This window comes from Oryctolagus cuniculus, chromosome 1, assembly GCF_964237555.1.
Source record: "Oryctolagus cuniculus chromosome 1, mOryCun1.1, whole genome shotgun sequence".
NCBI lineage: Eukaryota > Metazoa > Chordata > Mammalia > Lagomorpha > Leporidae > Oryctolagus > Oryctolagus cuniculus.
Window position 1 is genome coordinate 181,793,916 of NC_091432.1, and position 20,367 is coordinate 181,814,282.

General features: G+C 40.9%; 1 protein-coding gene across 6 annotated transcripts in view; it reads left to right on the forward strand.

Moving 5' to 3' along the window:
- The window catches only part of ADAMTSL1 (ADAMTS like 1), a 1,062,044-nt gene that overhangs the window by 1,022,574 nt on the left and 19,103 nt on the right, over positions 1 to 20,367 (forward strand). For all 6 annotated transcript variants that reach the window (XM_008254434.4, XM_008254437.4, XM_008254438.4 and 3 more), the window contains 2 exons: positions 18,004 to 18,216; positions 19,571 to 19,751. In XM_008254434.4, the coding sequence (XP_008252656.3) occupies positions 18,004 to 18,216; positions 19,571 to 19,751 (394 nt within the window). The remainder of the gene's footprint in view (positions 1 to 18,003; positions 18,217 to 19,570; positions 19,752 to 20,367) is intronic.

Consider the following 20,367-nt stretch of genomic DNA (forward strand, 5'->3'; position numbering starts at 1 on the left):
AGAGAGCTGGATCAGAAGAGGAGCAGCCGGGACTCAAATTGGCACCTATTTGGGATGCTGGCACTGCAGGTGGCAGCTTTACGCACTACGCCACAGCACCAGCCCCTGGTTATTCTGCCATTGAGGAAAGTAGGATGTTGAAGTCCCCCATTGTTATTGTGTTGGTGTTTATGCCACCCTTTAGATCCATTAGCATTTGTTTTATAAAACTGGGTGCCCTGATATTGGGTGCATATACATTTACTATAGTCAAACCTTCTTGTAGAATTTATTTCTTAACACATAATGACTTTGTCTCTTTTTAAAGGTTTTGTCTCAGTATATTTTGCCTCATGAGATTAGCTACTCCTACTCTTGCTTTCCCTTTGCATGAAATACCTTTTTTCCATCCTTTCAGTTCAGCTTGTGTATAACTTTGCTGATGAAGTGTTTCTTGTACGCAGCTTATAGATCAATTTTGTTTTTTTTTAATCCATTCAGCCAGTCTTTATCTTTTAATTGGCGAATTTAGTCCCTTTACAGTCAAGATTATTCTTGACGAGTAATGACTTGATTCTGCCATGTTTCCATAAATATTTCTAATGTATGTTTTTGATCTCCTTTGTTCTTTTACTAAAAGGTTTTCTGCCTTCACATTCTTTCATGATACTGATTATCTTTCTCTGTTTTTGTGTGTAGCATGCCCTTAAGTATCATTTGTAAGGCCAGTCAGGTAATTAAAGATTCTCTCAATTTTTGCTTGTCTTAGAAGGGCTTTATTTCACTTTCATTTATGAATGAAAGTTACACTAGGTAAAGTGTTCTGGGTTGGTAGTTTTTGTTTTATGACTTGGGCTCTCTCTCCCCATTCTCTCCTGGCCTATAGGGTTTCTATTGAGAAATCTGTTATTCTGATGGAAGGTACGTTAAAGCTAATCAGCCATTTATCACTCACAGATTTTAGGATATCTCTATGTTTTACTTTTGAAAATTTGAATATGATATGTCATTATGAGAATCTTTTCTGATCATGCCTATTTGGGGTTCTATGTGCTTCCTGTTTTTGGATGACCATATCTTTATACACAATGGGGAAATTTTCTGTTATTCCTATACCTTCAGGAACTCCTAAGACTCATATATTTGGTGATTTGGTGGTATCCCATAGATACCAAACACTGTTTATGGTCTTTCTATTTTTTTTGTCTGAGATATTTTAAAAGATCTGTCTTCTAGATCAGATATTCTTTCTTCTGCCTTACCAAGTCTGTTGTTTGAGCTTTTCACTGTATTTTTTGTTTCACTTACTGAATACTTCATTTCTAATATTTCTGATTTTTCTTCAATACATGTTTCTTTTGCAGAATTTCTGGTCCATGTCATGTACAGATTTCCTTACTTCATATAACTTGTTTATTTGGGTTTTTGAATAACCTTACAGTCATTCTTTTGAATTTCTTTTCAGGTATTTCATCTCTCTCCCCTTCTTCACATTCCAATACTAATGTATTATTGTGTTCCTTTTGGGAAGTCTGCCACTTTTCTTGTTCATGTTTTGTGAATTTCTTTAAAGAATTTATTTGAAAGGCAGCATTGCAAAGACACAAAGAGAATAAGAATGATTATCTTCCATCTGCTGGTTTATTCCCCAAATGGACACAACAGCTTGGCTGGGCCAGGCCAAAGTCAGGAGCCAAGAGCTTCCTCCAGGGTCTCCCACATGGGTACAGGGCCCCAAGAACTTGGACCATCCTCTGCTGCTTTCCAAGTCATATTGGCAGGGATCTGGCTCAGAAGTGGAGCAGCAGGTACTCAGTCCAGCACCCATATGGGATGCCAGTGCTACAGAGAGTGGCTTAATCTGCTGCACCACAGCACCAGTCCCATGTTTCTTGTGTCTCTTCATTGTTTTTTACACATCTCAGGGATCACTTATTTTCTCCTCTGGGGTATTTTTTTTTAATTGGAAGCTTTATTCTTAGAAATTTGTCTCTCTGGGTCAATGAAGTGCCTGAGACTTGCACTGGAGTTACAGGAATTTGTGCTGGGAAGGACCAGGGAGCTCTATTTGTGTGTGTGGTAGGAGTCTAGGGTAACACCTAAGTGGAGCATGGTATAGCCCCTCTGTCCATAGAGGGAGGGGATGTTGAAGCCTACAGTGTGTTCACAACCAGGTGAACCAGTTAGTTCATAGCCTACAGTAGGCTCATGATGCATGTGCAGCACACCTACCCAGGCACATGCACCATACAGAGCATAATCCCATTCCATCTTGCATCCCTGAACCCTCTGTATGATCTGTTCCTTGTATGCAGGGAGCTCTGTTTCTGCCTTCAGACTACATGGGTTCAAAGGAACCCAGCAACAACCTGTGTCCCTCTCAGCTTTGCAGCCTATGCTCAGAACTCTCACCATTACAGAGTGTAGGGTAACCACTGCCTGCCCTGTGAGCTGCCCTGTCCCTAATGCATCCTGCCTCCCTTTCCTGAGTCAGAATAGAGATGACTGCATCTCCACCTCCGCAAATTGAGACTGGTGCTCTGGTTGGGGAAGGAGAGAGAAGCAACATGACTTCCCTTTACAGAGTAGAGTGGCTGCTCAGTCCCCCACCAGCTCCCCAGGCCATATTCGAAACCAGTGAAGACCATGGAATTCTCCCTCAGTGAGAGCTGCCAGTGGCACAGGCTGCAGCAGCCTCGTCTCACCTTGTGAGAGAAGATGGCCCTTCCCAGCTGAGCTACGGCTTTGAATATGTAGGAGTTGCTGATGGTGTGCAGTGAGCAGCTGTGTTCCTGTCCTCTCTCCTCACTGCTCCACAGAATCTCTGTTCTGTCTGTTCTCTACTAAAAAGTTCTCTCACTCAATCTCCTGGCTCCATGGTCCTTGCTTTGTTTTTTTTCTGGTACATCTATGGCTATTGTCAGTACAACATCTTGCTATTTAGCCATCTTGGATCTCCCAATTTTCCATGAAGTTTTAGAGCCCTTGTGCTTTAAAATTGGTGTAGTTAGGATATACATCCAGCAACTTGTAGCAAAGACCTGAAATAACAGTATCTTAACCAAGAAGGAAGTAGATTTTTGTTTTCAAGTAATGATCCAGAGGAAGATGTTCCAAGCTTGATCTGGCAACATCCCATATTTTCTTTGGTCCACGGTAAATCTATTTAAGCTCCCATTGCTCTGATATCCCTGGAGTGTTGCCTTCTCCACCTTCTCCATGTGTACATTCTCAGTATCAAGAAGAGGAATGGGGAAGAGGAACAAGTCATTTTCTTTTAAAGACACTCCACAGGAGATATACACATCACTTTCCCTCTCATCTCTCTGAATGTAACCACATGCTCCATACCTCACTGCAAGGGAAGCTGAAAATATCTCTATTCAGGAAACCATGTACATAATATTCAGAGATTCATTTATTATAAGAAGGTGAGGACAGATATGGGGGTTTAATCAGAAGTTTCTGCCATACAAAGCGACCAAATTCAAGTGGTTAGAATCAAAAGTGACAGAGGAACAAATGACCTTGATCTCTGACTTCAACAGATGAATGAAGGTGAATCTACCAGCAGACATTTTTAATTGAAATTATAAAATATTTAGTAAATATTTGCAAATAGCAGACTACAACAGCAATGTTCTGAACTTGTTAAAAACTTTACAGAAAAAGCATAGAGCTGAAAAGAACAGGATATATGAAAAGCTTATGTTTGGGTACTGAGTCATTCCTGATGGTGAGTGATGTAAACAGTGCAAACATTGGATTCTTTATTTTGGATAATTTTACATATATGTAAATAAGTAGAACAATACAATGAGTCCCTAAACCTGCACAACCCAGCTTCAGCAAACAGCATTCCGCAGTTCTGATCTCATATGTGTCTACCCCTCCCCGCTCCATCCCTAGTCAATTGTTCTTTTAGGTTAAATGTATAAACATTGAACTGTGCAGTTTTAACAGATACACCAATATAACCACATACTTAGATACCTAACCACATCCTTATCTACTATTTGACCATTTGATCTTTTTAATTCATTTCTTTATCTTCAGTTTCACAGATCCTTTTGTATAGTGTTTAAATTTCTATTAATCCTATCCAGTAAATTTTCATCTCAGAAAATGATTCATTTTTAGAAGTCCATTATGTGCATATTTAAATATTTATAATATTGAAGTATCCTGTTCTAATGTCCTTGTCTACTAATTCTGTCATCCCTGATACTTCAGGATATTTCTATTGACTGGTTTTCATCCTAGGTATGTGTCATATTTTCCTATTTCTTGGCCAGTCAAGTAATATTTCATTCCAGATTTTATAGTGTGGATTATAATCATTAAGTCTATAAATTGCTGAGTTTCCTTCTGTAAGTTAAATAATACAAAGTTCACTTTGATCATTGTAAGCTTAGTTTGGGCAGATCTAGAGTAGTCTTGGTCTAGGGCCCTTCTGGGGTCTCTACTGAATGCCTCAAATAATTAGTAAGGATGCTCCACTCTCACTGGTCAGAACCTCAAGGCCTTCTAGCCCCGTTTGAGCTTTGGAAAATCCTAAGCTCAAAGCTCCCTGGTTGTTCTTTGCCCAACTGTGTAGAGTTTACCTCTATGCATGTACATCTTTTCTACAAAAATGATCTTCCTCTTGATAAGTTTCAGAGTGAGAGGCTTTGCTATGAAAACAGTCTTACAAAGACCTTTCAGTTGCTCCTATGGGAAGGGTCTTTTTCAGGTTGAGTTCCAAGGATTCCACATCCATAGCAGCCCTCCTGCCTGCCTTTGGAAAGGTTTCTGTGCCCATTCTCATCCCCAATAGGAGCAACAGACTGGGTGGCCCTGGTAACATGCCCAACACCCAAAACACAGATGAGCCAACAGAGGTGTCCTGGCTGCTCACTATGGCTTCTGATTCCAAGAAGGAGGGAGGAGTTTAAATCTAATTTTATGCAAATGTGCTTCTTATTTAAATAATATTTCTTGTTCCCAGATAAGTAACTTCAACAGCCATAGAGAACAACCTGAAGCTGCCATCACTCCTTTTTCTGCCCAAACACACAGAAAATCAATCCTAATGGAGCTGAGAAAATGAGCAGACTAGCGATAAACATACAAGATTCCCTGGGCAAATATCTCCTGTTTGCTTGGGAACACCAAGTTCCTGTTCATCTACTTAGAATCTAGTCAGCCTCACCAGCATTCTGACAGAGCTGGCCAGAGGAATTTCTGCATCTCAATAGCATATGGCACTTACTTGCTTCAAAGCAGGTATAATGGGAAGACATATGTTAGCCTATTTCGATCAGTCTGAAAAGTTGTACTTATTTCAACCTGTACTTTTTAAAATAGCTACTTGCCTAAATACACATTTAATTATCTTGCCTTTTATTAGAAAAATGAAACTAGCATCTAATTTCAGGCTGCATCTGAGGTTGAAGAGTGTAGGTGCTAGTGATCTCAAGATATCCACAATGGATTGATTTCTCCTCCAAAGCCATCCCACCCTCTTTCGTAACAGAATATATTGATACCACCATCAACTTCATGGCATAGAGACACCCACAGGCCACCAGGAACACATGAGCAGCTGCTTCCTACTGAGTATCTCAATTAAGATGATACAGGGTGGCCGGCGCCGCAGCTCAATAGGCTAATCCTCCGCCTTGTGGCGCCAGCACACCAGGTTCTAGTCCTGGTCAGGGCACCGGATTCTGTCCCGGTCGCCCCTCTTCCAGGCCAGCTCTCTGCTGTGGCCAGGGAGTGCAGTGGAGGATGGCCCAAGTACTTGGGTCCTGCGCCTGCATGGGAGACCAGGAGAAGCACCTGGCTCCTGGCTTCGGATCAGCACGATGCACCGGCCGCAGCGCGGTGGCCATTGGAGGGTGAACCAACGGCAAAAGGAAGACCTTTCTCTCTGTCTCTCTCTCTCTCACTGTCCACTCTGCCTGTCCAAAAAAAAAAAAAAAGATAATACAGGGCAAGCGAGAGCTAGGTCCACATCCAATAGAAGCTCTGCCCTTTCCCTGGCCTTGAAGCCATTGGCCAACAGGAAGAACAGGTGACCCTTCTCCCAAGAAATATCACTTAGCTATCACCAGATACAAAAAAACTGCATTTTTAAAAGTCCAAAACTTAGTAGCTTAAAACAATCATAATTTATTCTTACCAAATGTACTTAGTTCAGCTGCTCCAAACAGTTGCTTGGAGTGACTTGGCTGTTCTCTACATTTCTCTCCTCCTCTTGGGATCATCAGGCTAGTCCAGGCATGTTCTTCTAATGGTAATGGCAACAGCCTAAGAGCACAAGCAAAAAATCATAACGCCTCCTGAGGTCTAGGTTTGGAACTAGTACACCAGCACATGTGCCTCATTTTTTATTGTGGTAAAATATACATAAGATTTCAATTATGCTTTCAATGACTTTGGGTATGTACCATGAAGTGGAATTGCTGAATCACATGGTAATTCTGTATTTAACTATTTAAGGAATAGCTATATTGTTTTCCACAGCAGCTGCTCCATTTTAACACTCCCAGTAGCAGTGTTACCGGTTCCAATTTCTCCACATGTTTGCCAAAATTTGTTATTTTGTTTATTAATAGCCATCCTGGTGGCTGTGAAATGCTAACTCACTGTGGTTTTGACTTGCATTTCCCTAAAGATTAATTGAGCATCTTTTCATGTGCTTTTTGGCCATTTGTGTATGATCTTTGGAGAAATGTCTGTTCAAGTCTTTCCCTACCATTTGATCCATGGTTTACAAAGGTTTTCCTCCATTCTGGAGATTGCCTTTTCACTTACTTCATAGTATCCTGTCATGTATATGTTTTTAATTTTAATAATGTCCATTTTGTGTTTCTTTTGTGGCCTATGTTTTACTATCATCTAATAGGCCATCAGCAAACCCAATATCTTAAAAGTATTCCCACTGTAAGAGTTTCATACTTTGGGGCCGGTGTTGTGGCACAGCAGGTTAAGCTGCCGCCCATGATGCTTGCATCCCTTAGAGGCACCGGTGCAAGTCCTGGCTGCTATACTTCTGCTCCAGTTCCCTACTAATGCACCTGGGAAAGCAGCACAACATAGCCTAAGTCCTTGGGCCCCTGCACCCACATGGAAGACCACAGTGAAGTTCCTGGATTTCCCAGCCCCAGCCATTGTGGCCACCAGGGAGTGAATCAGCGGATGGAAGATCTCCTTCTCCCTCTCCCCCTCCCTTGCCCTCCTTCCTCCCTGTAACTCTGCCTTCAAAAAAAAATCTTTAAAAAATAGGTATTTTGATAGGGGTAAATTGACTCCATAGATTGCTTTGAGAACAATATTTACATTTTATAATTCATGAACATGAGATGTCTTTCCACTTATTTATGTCGTCTTTAATTTCTTTCAGCAGTTATTTGTAGTTTCAGTACAGAAGTCTTTCTTCTTTCTTATCCCATTATGTGCTGCTGTAAAAGAATACCTGAGACTCAGTAATTTATAATGAACAAAAATTTATTGGCTCACAAATTCTAGAGTCTACACAGTCCACTATCAAGGTACTAACACATTTGGTGGCTCGGATTCCAAGATAGCATCTTGAATACTCTATATTCCAAAGGGTGCAATGCTTTGTCTTCCCCTGACAACAGGTGAAAGGGTGAAAAGATAAAAGCAGGCTAAAAGCATCATTTTATAATGGCATTAATTCCACGCCTGGTGGCAGAATCCTCCTGGCCTACTTCTTAAAGGTTCTACTCTTTTCTGTTTAGTTTTATTCGGTTTTTTATTACCTTAAAGCTATGCATAATGCTGTTTTAAACTTTAAAAAGTATGACATGCTACGAGGTTTTAAACAAAAGTAGCAAACCTGCATCTCTTGCTCCTGGATCCCAGTCCTGGAGACAACTACTTTGATTCATTTTAACTGATAATTTTTATATTTACATCAATGACTCTATATAACATTGCCTATGTAGCCTCTTGATAAAACCATATTTCCCAGTATAATTATGATTTAACTATGTTCAATATTTACACTTATTTTTTTTTTCACTGCTAAATGGCCAGCTGAGGTAGTCTCAGCTTTTCTTTTCCCACCACTTTTATTTTTAAAGATTTATTTATTTATTTGAAAGGCAAAGTTAGAGGCAGAGAGAGAGGTCTTCCATCAGCTGGTTCACTCCCTAGATGGCCTCAATGGCCAGAACTGCAGCAGTCAGAAGCCAGGAGCTTCTTCCAAGTCTCCCACACAGGTACAGGAGCCCAAGGACTTGGGCCATCTTCTGCTTTCTCAGGCCATAAGCAGAGAGCTGGATATGAAGAGGAGCAGCCGGAACATGAACCAGCACCCATACAGGATGCTGGTGCCACAGGCAGAGGCTTAGCCTGCTACATCACAGTGCCAGCCAGCCCCTGGTGAGGCCTCTGTTGTAAGGGCAGTATTTCCATTCTCATTGACCTAGTGACCTCTCACAGAACCCACTTCGGATTCAACATGAACGTGGGGATTCACAAAAACATAGGCCATAGCATCATTTTCATGACTCCTCATTGACCTCATTTTTCCTTTTCTTCCCAGTTTTTAGTGTGCTTTTTGGTTCTGTATCAACTGAGAATTCCATGGGAATAGAAAGATGATGGTCTTAACCATCTTAGTGTCCCCAGAGTAGTCGGTACTAAATAGATATTTTTCTAACTGAGCTAAGTGAAAACATCAAGTATGTTTGATTTTCAGTGGTTTATCACGTGTTTTAAACTTCAAATGAATCTTCTGTTGAAGTTGTGTCACTGAGGGTGCAATAGCAATTCAGCAAGTCCTCTGAATTTAGAGGAAGTGAATTTTTTCTCTCTCATGACTGAGATGTTTATCCTACCAACTGCTTGCCACAGATACTTGTACAGATTTGATATCCTAGTTTAATACTTTGGAACTTTAAGGCATCAAAACATTTTCATTTACTTTGTGGGTAAGTGAAATATACTTGATGGCCAATGCAGGATTAGTAAAAGTTGTCAAAAGCCCCAAGTGTACAAGTGTATGTGTGTGTACTTTACATCCATTATGTAAAATATACATTATTTAAGACATAAGTAAATAATTTCATATAATTGGCATCTAATACTTGTACATTTTTATGGGGTACCATACAATATTTGAACACTTATAAAAGTGTAAAGTGATCAAATTAGACATTTCCATTTCCTCATCTGTTCTTTGTGTTTGGAGCCTATCAGCCCCCCTCTTCCAGTTCTTTATACACTACCTCATATATCACTATGAACTGTAGTCACCCCCATTGTGCTATGGAATTCAAGAACCCATTGCATCTAACTGAGTTTTGGCACCCACCATCTACCCTCTCTATTCCCTATCCCTCCACCCTGCCCAGCCTCTAGTAATCACTATTCTAAACACAGATTACATTTGTAAATTTCCACATATGAAGGAAAGCATGCAATATTCATCTTTCTGTGCCTGCTTATTTCAATTAATGTAGTGATCTTCAGTTCTACCCATTTTGCTGTAAATGTCAGGATTGCCTTCTGCATATGTCTGAATAGTATTTCATTGTGTATCCATTAATCAGAAGACACCTCAGTTGATTCAGTATCTTGGTTATTGTGACTGGTGTGCTGCAATGAACAGGGAAATGCAGATATATTTCTTTGGTATGCTGATTTCACTTCCCTCTCATATACACCCAAAAGAGGGATAGCTATACTATATGCAGATCTATTTTGTTACTTATTTTCATTGTATTTGAAAGAGGAAGAGGTGGAGGAGAGAGATTGATTGATTACTCCTGTTGGTTCACTCCTCAAATGCCCAAAAAGCCGAAGTTTGGCCAAGTTGAAGCCAGGAGTCAAGAACTCAATCTGTGTATCCCACCAGGATGGCAGAGACTCAAGCACTTGAGCCATCATCTTATGCTGCCTCCCAGAGTGCTCATTAGTAAGAAGCTGGGTGGGAAGCAAGACTTGGACTTGAACTCAAGGACTCTGATATGAGATGGAACTTAACTGCTGTACCAAATACCCACCGCCCGGGATCTCTATTCTCTTCTATTGGTCTGTACGACTGTTTTATGCCAGTGACATATTCTTTTGGTTATAATAGCTTTGTAGTATGTCTCTAAATTAGGTATTACAATGCCTCTAACTTTTTCATTTTGTTCAAGATTACTTAGGCTACTCAGGGTATTTTGATGAGAACATGAGGTAATATGAACATTTTTATAATAGTTGTTCCAATCTATAAATGACAGGTCTTTCCTTTTTTATGTCTTCTTCATTTTCTTTCATTAGTATTCTGTGATTTTCACTATAACAATTTTTTATATCCTTGGAATTATGAATGGAATTGCTCTTAATATTTCCTTGTTTCTCAACAACTATATTATTTGTATATAAAAATGCTACTGATGTTTGTGTGTTAATTTTTTATCCAGCAACTTCACTGAATTCATTTGTCAGTTCTAATAGTCTTTTGATGGGGCCTTTGGGTTTTTCGACACATAGAAATGTGTCATCAATAAACAAGAATAATTGGATTTCCTCTTTTCCAGTTTGTATACCTTTTCTTTCTATTTCCTGATTGCTTTGACTAACACTTTCAACACCATATTGAATACGAACAGTGAGAGTGGACATCCAAATCTATTTCTAGGCCTTAGAGTAAGTTCTTTCAGTTTTTGCCTGTATGATGTTGAATATAAATTTGTCATAGATACCCTTTATTATGTGGAGGTATGTTCCTTCTACACCTAATTTATTCCAGGTTTCTATCATGAGTGGATGTAGAATGCATTTGCTGATTTGATGTGTTTAATGATTTGCATCCCTGGGATAAACCCCACTTGGTCCTGGTGAATGATCTTTTAAATGTGTTGTTGGATTCAGTTTGCTGGTATTTTGTTGAGAATCTTTAAATGTGTTCAGCAAGGAGATGTACCCTTGTCTGGAGTTAGAATCAAAATAATGTTCTCATAGATTGACTTTGGAAGAGCTCCTTTTCTTTCAAATTTTGGAGTAAATTGAGATGAATTGGTGTTCGTTCTTCTTTCAAAGTTTGGTAGGATTTAGCAATGAAGGTATCAGGTCCTGAGTTTTCTTTGGTGTGAGATTTCTGATTACTGATGTAACCTCATTGCTTGTTATTGGCCTGTTCTGATTTTATGTATTTATGATTCAATTATTGGTAAGTTAATGCATATCCACAAAGGTATCCATTTCTTCTAGGTTTTTTATTTGATGATGTATACTTGTTCACAATAGTCCCTAATGATCTTTCATGTTTCTGTGGCATCAATTGTAGTATATCCTTTTTCAGCTCTTATTTTATTTGAGTCTTCTTTCTTTGATTTTTGGGTAGTCTAAGGATTTACCAATGTGTTTCTCTTTTCAAAATACAAATTAACTCTTTAGGACAGGCATTATGTTACAGAATGTTAAGATGCTGCTTGGAATGCCCACATCCCCCCTCCTTTCAAATAAATAAATCTGGTTTATTTAAAAAATTATTTCATTGGGTTCTTTAAATTTGTTTAGCCTCTGTCATTTATTTCTACTAATTTGGTTTGTCATTGCTTTTTCTAGATCCTTGAGATGTATTTTCGATGTATTTTTTAATGTAGATTGCTTATTGCTATAAAGATCCCTGCTAGTACTGCTTTTGCTGTATCCCACAAGTGTTAGTATGCTGTACTTCCATGCTTCCATTTTTTCATTGTCCTTTTGATTTTTTCAGTGACTCATGATTCATTCAGAAAGATGTTCAGTCTTTCTGTACTTGTATAATTCTAGAGAGTTTTGTTGATTTCTGGTTTTTTTTATCCATTGTTAGAAAAGATAAATGTTATGTTTTTTATTTTCTTAAATTTGTTGAGACTTGTTGTGTGTCTAACAGATGAACTTCCTAGACAATGTTCCATGTGATGGTGAAAATGTATATCCTGCTACTGTTTCGTGAAACGTTCAAGTAAACGAATGGCTCATTTATTCTGTAGTAAAATTTAACTCTTCTGGTTTTTGCTGGATTTATTGTCTAGATAATCTGGCCATTGAATGAAAGTTGCATATTAAAAACCTCCTATTACTGTATTGGACTTCTCTCTCTCTTTAAATCTAATAATGTATGTTTTATAAAATTTGATGCTCTGACATTATTTACCTATTCATTTATAATTATTTTGTATTTTTAATTGATTCCTTAATTATATAATGACCATTGTCTTTTTAGATTTTGTCAAGTCTTTTATCTATGTATAGCTAGTCTGGCTCACTTTTGGTTTCCACTTGCATGTGATAGCTTTTCCCATCCTTTCTCTTTTAAGGTGAATTTCTTACTGGCAGCATATCACTCCGTATTGTACATAATATAATAATTATCAGCTACCTTGCATCTTTTAATTCAAGAATTGAGTCCACTTAAGTTTATTACTGATAACAACTTCATCCTGTAATTTTTAAAATTTGCTTATTCAGAATAACCTTTACACTTTTTTAGGTGGTTTACAGATTTTCACGTGTTCTCTTAATAGTTATCTTTTTTGTCTACTGTCTACAGGACTTTAAGCATTTTTTATAAGGTTAGTCTGGTATTGATAAATTAATGGTTTTTGTCTGTCTCATTCTCCTTCATGGCTAAGTATAGTATATGTGGTTGACAAGATTTTTTTTTCAGAACATGAAATATATCATACCATTCCTTCCTGGCCTGTTAAGGTTTCTTCCAAGAAATCTGCTGTTAATCTAATGTCTCACCCCTACTCGAGTGTACCCTCATGCTTTCCTCTTGCTTATTTTAAAATTCTCTTTGTGTTATACCTACATACCATGGTGAGGAGCATTTCTGGTCATGTGCATTTGGGATCAAATGGGCTTCTTCTGCTTTATGACCAAAACTCTCTCAAACTCAGCAGAAATTTGTTACTATTTGAATAGATTTTCTATGTCTTTGCTACTCTTTCCCTTGAGGAATCCCCCAAATTGGAATATAATGGTGTCCTAGAGATCTTTGAGACTGTCTTCATTCTTTGGGTTTTTTTCTTGTCTGATTTCAAAAGACTTGTCTTTAACTTGGAATATCCGTTAATCTGCTGTTTAGACTTTCAGCTGTACTTTTTGACTAATTATTGAGTTCTTCATTACAAGGCATGTTTGGGTTTTTTTTTTAAACTTTTATTTAATGCATATAAATTTCCAAAGTACGACTTATGGATTACAATGGCTTCCCCCCCATACCGTCCCTCCCACCCACAACCCTCCCCTTTCCCACTCCCTCTCCCCTTCCATTCACATCAAGATTCATTTTCGATTATCTTAATATACAGAAGATCAGCTTAGTATACATTAAGTATGGATTTCAACAGTTTGCTCCCACACAGAAACATAAAGTGAAAAATAATAGATGCTTTTTTTAAATGATGATGAAATCAGAGCAGACCTATTGTCATGTTTAATCCCAGTGAGAGTCAAGTTGGGAATTGATAATTTCTTTTTTTTTTTTTTTTTTTTACAGAGGATCAGTTTAGTATGCATTAAGTAAGGATTTCAACAGTTTGCACCCCCATAGAAACACAAAGTGAAATATATTGTTTGAGTACTCGTTATAGCATTAAATCTCAATGTACAGCACATTAAGGATAGAGATCCTACATGAGGAGTAAGTGCACAGTGACTCCTGTTGTTGACTTTACCAATTGACACTCCTGTCTATGGCATCAGTAATCTCCCTATGCTCCAGTCATGAGTTTCCAAGGCTATGGAAGCCCTCTGAGTTCTCCGACTCTTATCTTGTTTAGACAAGGTCATAGTCAAAGTGGAGGTTCTCTCCTCCCTTCAGAGAAAGGTACCTCCTTCTTTGATGACCTATTCTTTCCACTGGGATCTCACTGACAGAGATCTTTTGCCAGAGTGTCTTGGCTTTCCATGCCTGAAATACTCTCATGAGCTTTTCAGCCAGCTCTGAATGCCTTTAGGGCTGATTCTGAGGCCAGAGTGCTATTTAGGACATCTGCCATTCTATGAGTCTGCTGAGTATCTCACTTCCCATGTTGGATCACTCTCCCCTTTATTTACTCCATCAGTTAGCGTTAGCAGGTACTAGACTTGTCTATGTGCTCCCTTTGACTCCCAGTCCCTTCACCATGACCAACTGTGAACTGAAATTGATCACCTGGAACAGTGAGATGGCATTGGTACATGCCACCTCGATGGGATTGAATTGGAATCCCCTGGTATGCTTCCAACTCCACCACTTGGGGCAAGTCAGCCTGAGCATGTCCCAAATTATACATCTCTTCCCTCTCCCATTTCCACCACCATGTTCAACAGGGATCACATTTCAGTTAATTTTCAACACTTAAGAATAACTGTGCATCAATTACAGATCTAAACCAGTCATATTAAGTAGAACAGATAAAAAAAACTACTAAGAGGGATAATGTATTTAGTTGTTCATTAACAGTCAGGGCTATGCTGATCAAGCCACCATTTCCCATAGTGTCCACCTCACTCCAACAGGTTTCCCTCTTGGTGTTCAGTCAGTCGTCACCGATCAGGGAGAACATATGGTATTTGTCCCTTTGGGACTGGCTTATTTCACTCAGCATGATGTGTTCCAGATTCCTCCATTTTGTTGCAAATGACTGGATTTCGTTGTTTCTTACTGCGGTATAGTATTCTAAAGAGTACATATCCCATAATTTCTTTATCCAGTCTATCGTTGATGGGCATTTAGGTTGGTTCCAGGTCTTAACTATTGTGAATTGAGCTGCAATAAACATTAGGGTGCAGACCTCTTTTTTGTTTGCCAATTTAAATTCCTTTGGGTAAATTCCAAGGAGTGGGATAGCTGGGTCGAACGTTAGGGTTATCTTCAGGTTTCTGAGGAATCTCCAGACTGACTTCCATAGTGGCTTGACCAGTTTGCATTCCCACCAACAGTGGGTTAGTGTCCCATGTTTGGGTTTTTTTTTTAAGATTAGTTTATTTACTTGAAAGTCAGAATTACACAGAGAGAGAGGTCTTCCATCTGCTGGTTTACACCCCAATTGGCTACAATGGCTGGAGTTGCACCGATCTGAAGCCAGGAACTTCTTCTGGGTCTCCCATGTGGGTGCAGGGGCCCAAGGACTTGGGCCATCTTCCACTGATTTCCCAGGCCATAGCAGGGAGCTGCATCAGAAGTGGAGTAGTTGGGACTTAAACTGGCACCCATATGGATGCTGGCACTGCAGGCAGTGGTTTTATCCACTATGCCACAGCACCAGCCCCTTGGGTATTTTTCAAAATCTCTATGTATCCTTATAATCATTCCTTTGAATTCTTTATCAGATACTTCATCAATCTCCTTTTCTTTACAGTCTGTTACTAAAACTTTATTGTGTTTAAGGGTGTCAGTTTGCCATTTTTTTATACTTCCTATGCCTCTACAGTGATATTTGCATATCTGCCAAATTAGTTGTTTATATCACTTTTAAATAGTGGTTTTATGGTAAAAGGACTTTTCCTGGAGATAAATCTTCAAGTGCTGATTGGGTAAGCTATTTTGTTTAGTTTCTAGTGAATGCTGTAGTACAATCTCCCCGTGTCTTGATAGCAGTTGGTTACAGTGGCAGCATGGAAGCATTCCTCTTTTTTCCAGGAAGAATCCATGGGTCTTGGCCCCAGGACAAGGTCTTTAGTCTACTATGGTTGGATTCATGGGAGCACCAACTCTGAGTCCCAAGAGAGTTGCTTGGGTTCCTGCTTTGGCAGGAGCACACGGTGCCAGCCTCAGGTTTCTATGCAACGTCTTGCTAGCCACCTCCTTTTTCTTCCCCCAAGATGATTATCTCCATGTTATGTTGCCTGGAGCCAGGGGGGAAATGGAGTGAGCAGTCCTGTGACCTCCTATATCAAAATGCTAGATCACACCAGAGTCCGCAGCTGCGCCCCCACCCTAGAAAGGGCCAAGGCCCACTTTGCTGTGCCCTGCAGTGCTACAACTAGTCGCAAATGATACTGGTCAGGATAGAGATCAATGGCTTGGGCCTCCACTTGTAATGAGGGAAGGTCCAGAGACTCTATCCACAGGAGCCATTGGTATCTGCCCAGTGATGGTAGTATCAGTTCCAAGCTGCAGTTTTCGTGCCCTACTTCTCAGTGGCTAGAATCTTGCTCCTTATAGTCTTCTTACAGGTGAGGGAGGCTGGAGCCTTGCTCCTTGTGGTCTGCCTATGGTTGAGAAAGTACTGATATAAAAACAGTCACAGCCAGTGCTGCGGCTCACTAGGCTAATCCTCCGCCTTGCGGCGCCAGCACACGGGGTTCTAGTACCGGTCGGGGCACCGGATTCTGTCCCGGTTGCCTCTCTTCCAGGCCAGCTCTCTGCTGTGGCCAGGGAGTGCAGTGGAGGATGGCCCAAGTGCTTGGGCCCTGCACCCCATGGGAGACCAGGAGAAGTACCTGGCTCCTGCCATCGGATCAGCGCAGTGTGCCGGCCGCAGCACGCTGGCTGCAGCGGCCATTGGAGGGTGAACCAACGGCAAAGAAAGACCTTTCTCTCTCTCTCTCTCTCTCTCTCTCTCTCTCTCTCTCCCCCTCTCCCCCTTTCCCCCTCTCCCCCTCTACCCCTCTCCCTGTCCACTCTGCCTGTAAAAAAAAAAAAAAAAAAAAAAAAAGTCGCTTGGATGTCCAGGCTGACACTAAGTTGAATTGTACCAGGGTCTCACAGCCACAGGGCCCTGTCTGTCTTTCGAATACACACTTAACCTGTATGAGTTTGGAGATAATGCAGGCTGAAAGAGTGATCCATTCTTTCAGGGTGCAAGTCTCCATCTGATGCCGTGACAGGTCTAGAGTCCCTGTCTGCAAGTACTGTCCTGGAATAGGGGCTGCTGGTCTTTTTCTGATGCTGGGTCCAGCACTGACACTCCTAACTCATTCTCCTACCCTAAGACTCTGTGGCTGAGTTGGCTTCATCTGGGTCTATACAGCAAGCCCAACAGTGAGCTTCAAGGTAAAGCCCTAACTTGTTTTCTCACCCTACTCCCAACTGGCTGGAGTCTTGCTCCACTATCAATCAGAGGTTGGGGAGAGTGTCATTGGCCACCTGGCTAAAGAGAGTCAAAAGGCTCACTCTACAAGTACTGGCATGGGGGTAGGGACCATGGTCTAGATTTGAAACCCAGTGCTAGACCAGCTATGGTGAAACCTAAAGTCTGCACTTAATCTCTTCTTCCTCTCCGAAGAAGGAGGTATCACTCTCCATGTTGAGCTACTTGGAGCCAAAGGAGGGATGATGCAGGCAACTCATTTCTGCCTTCTTTGATGCATTTTTCCTGTTCTTATTCTAAAAGCAAGCACTATCATTTCATTTGACTTCTTCAACTCTTGCCATCAGTGCCTCTGTGGGAACACAGTCACCAGAGTCTTGCTGCTCAGTTGCCATCCTGCTCTGCTTTCCAAGATTTATGGATAAATATGATCAATGTTTAAAATTGTTTCCCAGGCTCTGGTCATTGACCAATCACATAACAAGTAAAATGGGTACAGATAGTAATAATTAAAGTCTCATTCCTATACAGTATGATTTTCCCAATGCGATACATGTAAAAAATAAATTTCTGTTGGAACAAAATCAATGTAGGGACTATTTAACTTAAAAAATATATTCAACGAATGAATATTAATTGCATCATTATTTACAGTTAGTACAGGAACAGATACTTTATGTTCTCCAAGAATATATGATGGTGGTACCATAAGATTATACCACCCAGTGATGTCATAGCTATTTCAGTTTGTGTAAGTGTCCTCTACAATGTTGCATAACACATTTCTTAGTTATTAAGTGAAGCATGACCATAATTCAATGAATAACAGCCATCCTTCCAAACCCTGAGAATAAAAATGTTTACTTGGGAACAACAAACACAATGCAAATGGCATGGGTACAGCCATATTGTATGATTTGTAGAGCCACAGAGATATTAAAACAACCTGCAAGGAATGTGTCCTTTATGGCTTTATCAACGATGTACTTCTCTCCTTTTGTTCTAGGCTGTCCCATCAAAGGTCACCCTACCCCCAATATCACCTGGTTCCATGATGGGCAGCCCATTGCAACTGCTGCAGGACTGACACATCACATCTTGGCAGCTGGACAGATCCTTCAGGTTGCAAATCTCAGCGGCGAGACTCAAGGGGAATTCAGCTGCCTTGCTCAGAATGAGGCAGGAATGCTCTGGCAGAAAGCATCTTTAATGATCCAAGGTAAGGAAGCCTGCTGGATTTAGTTCTTGAGTAAGGAAGTCCACCTGGACATCTAACTCTCTAGTAGAACAGAAGCTGACCCACGTTTCTCTAAGTGGAACCCTGCTTATGCCACAAGGCCCCATCTGAGCAGAGCCTGGAACAGTCAGTGCTGCCTGCATACATGGGCCCTTCTACTCCTAATGGTGCTCTTACTCTGGAAGCAAAATACCACTACACCTCAGAGGCAGACATGCTTCATGCATGCTGTTTAGCTAGTGAAGATCACACGTACACACACCATAAAACTGCACGTTTTCTCTGTTGGTTTAAAAAATACCTCCTGCCCTGAGCAGTTCTTTGGGGGGTCAGCTCGTTGCTTCCTGCAGTCTTCAGTGACTTGCTAAAGGGCTATCCCGCACCTTTGTTTGACCCTGAGAGAGAATATACTGAGAAGCTGATGGTGCTCTTGGATTTGTCACAGAAAGTCAGAAAGCCCATGGGCACAGCCCGGCAACCACTCTGCCAAGAAAGAGTTATGAATGAGCCCAAACCAGTGGGAAAAGAGCCAACACTGCCCTTGCAATAGAAACTTCCTCAACAGGAAAACTGCCCTATGTGTGATCATTTTAAGGAGTGCAAAATTCTGTATATCCCCCCCCCCCATTTGGCTTTCCAGGTAGGAAAACAAATGTTACATTTTCTTGACAGCCAGCTATTTGCTGCTAAAAACCTGAAACCAGGGCCTAGCTGCTAGACTGGCAAGTAAGCATGTACCAGCCTATATTATCTTTCCTACCAGTGAGACCCAGACCCCCAACTACAAAAAAAAAAAAAAAAAAAAAAAAAAGACATTGGCAATCTTACATCATTGTTTCATATAAATAAAACCTCTGTGAAAAGACTATTTTTGGTAACATTTCAAAACACAGCTCCAATAGGCACTTTTTTGGATATGATGAATCATCTCTGATAAATTTCCACTTCTTTGTAAAAAATTAACTTCACTTTATGGTGAACCAACAGAAAGTTCTTTCACAAGTATGGTTCAAGAAACAGAAAGAACAAGGCCCTGAATTAAATAAGTATTCTCTGTGTGCCAGGCCCTGATCTAGCCTAACGTTCATTTTTTTCCAGTCCTCACAATAGCTTGATGAGTTGAGGGTTCCTGTACTCATTTTATGCATGAGCTAAGACTCCCGGAAACCATACAACTTGCCCCAATCAGTTAGGAATGGTGCCTACTGAGCAATAGAGCTTCATTCATAATAGTTCTCTCTCAGCCGATAGGGGCATCTTCCCCTGCCCCTCTCAGAGGGCACAGTGCCACCACGAATGCTGTCCTCCTTTCATGTCTGACCCTCTTCCTCTGCAGATTACTGGTGGTCTGTGGACAGGCTGGCGACCTGCTCCGCCTCCTGTGGGAACAGGGGTGTGCAGCAGCCCCGCCTCCGGTGCCTGCTGAACAGCACTGAGGTTAACCCCACCCACTGTGCTGGGAAGATTCGCCCAGCTGTGCAACCCATCGCTTGCAACCGGAGAGACTGTCCATCCAGGTGAGTGTAGCAGCTGCTGGCTGAGGCCTCTTCACCCCAAAAAATGGGCCCTGACTTATAGCCAGGTTGACGACTAGTACTGGGCAGAGAGACAATCCAACCTGTTCATTCCTATAGGTACAAGTTAGGCCTCTCTGCCATGTTGAAAATGTCTTCAGTGAGTTCCTGTCGCTACTGTGTTTATTACCTTGTTCCTCAGCCAGCTGCTGGGTCCCCAAGAGAGTGTGAGCAGGCAGCAAGTGCAGTCCCAGGTCCTGGCAAGAAAGAGCTCCCCTCCTGTAGTAATGCACTGACACTGGTGTTTTCCATTCAACTGCTAAGGAGTGTACTGGGGTCTACCCCAACCCCTCCATTTTTGTCTAACTTGAACTACCAGTGCTAATGCGCGTTCCACTTTAGCTGAGGAAATCATACCTACAGAGGGCTGCATCTCACTGAAGTTGGACTAAATCTCCATTTCCTAGAGTTTTTTCAAGTGTAGATAGACATCTTCTGCATTTGGATTATTTATGTAACCTGGAATTATACTCAGAGTGTCTGCTTCCTATGTCTTCCTCATGCTTCCAGAAGCTCTACATCCCACTGAGCACCCCCACCCCAGTCTTCAGGCAAGTAG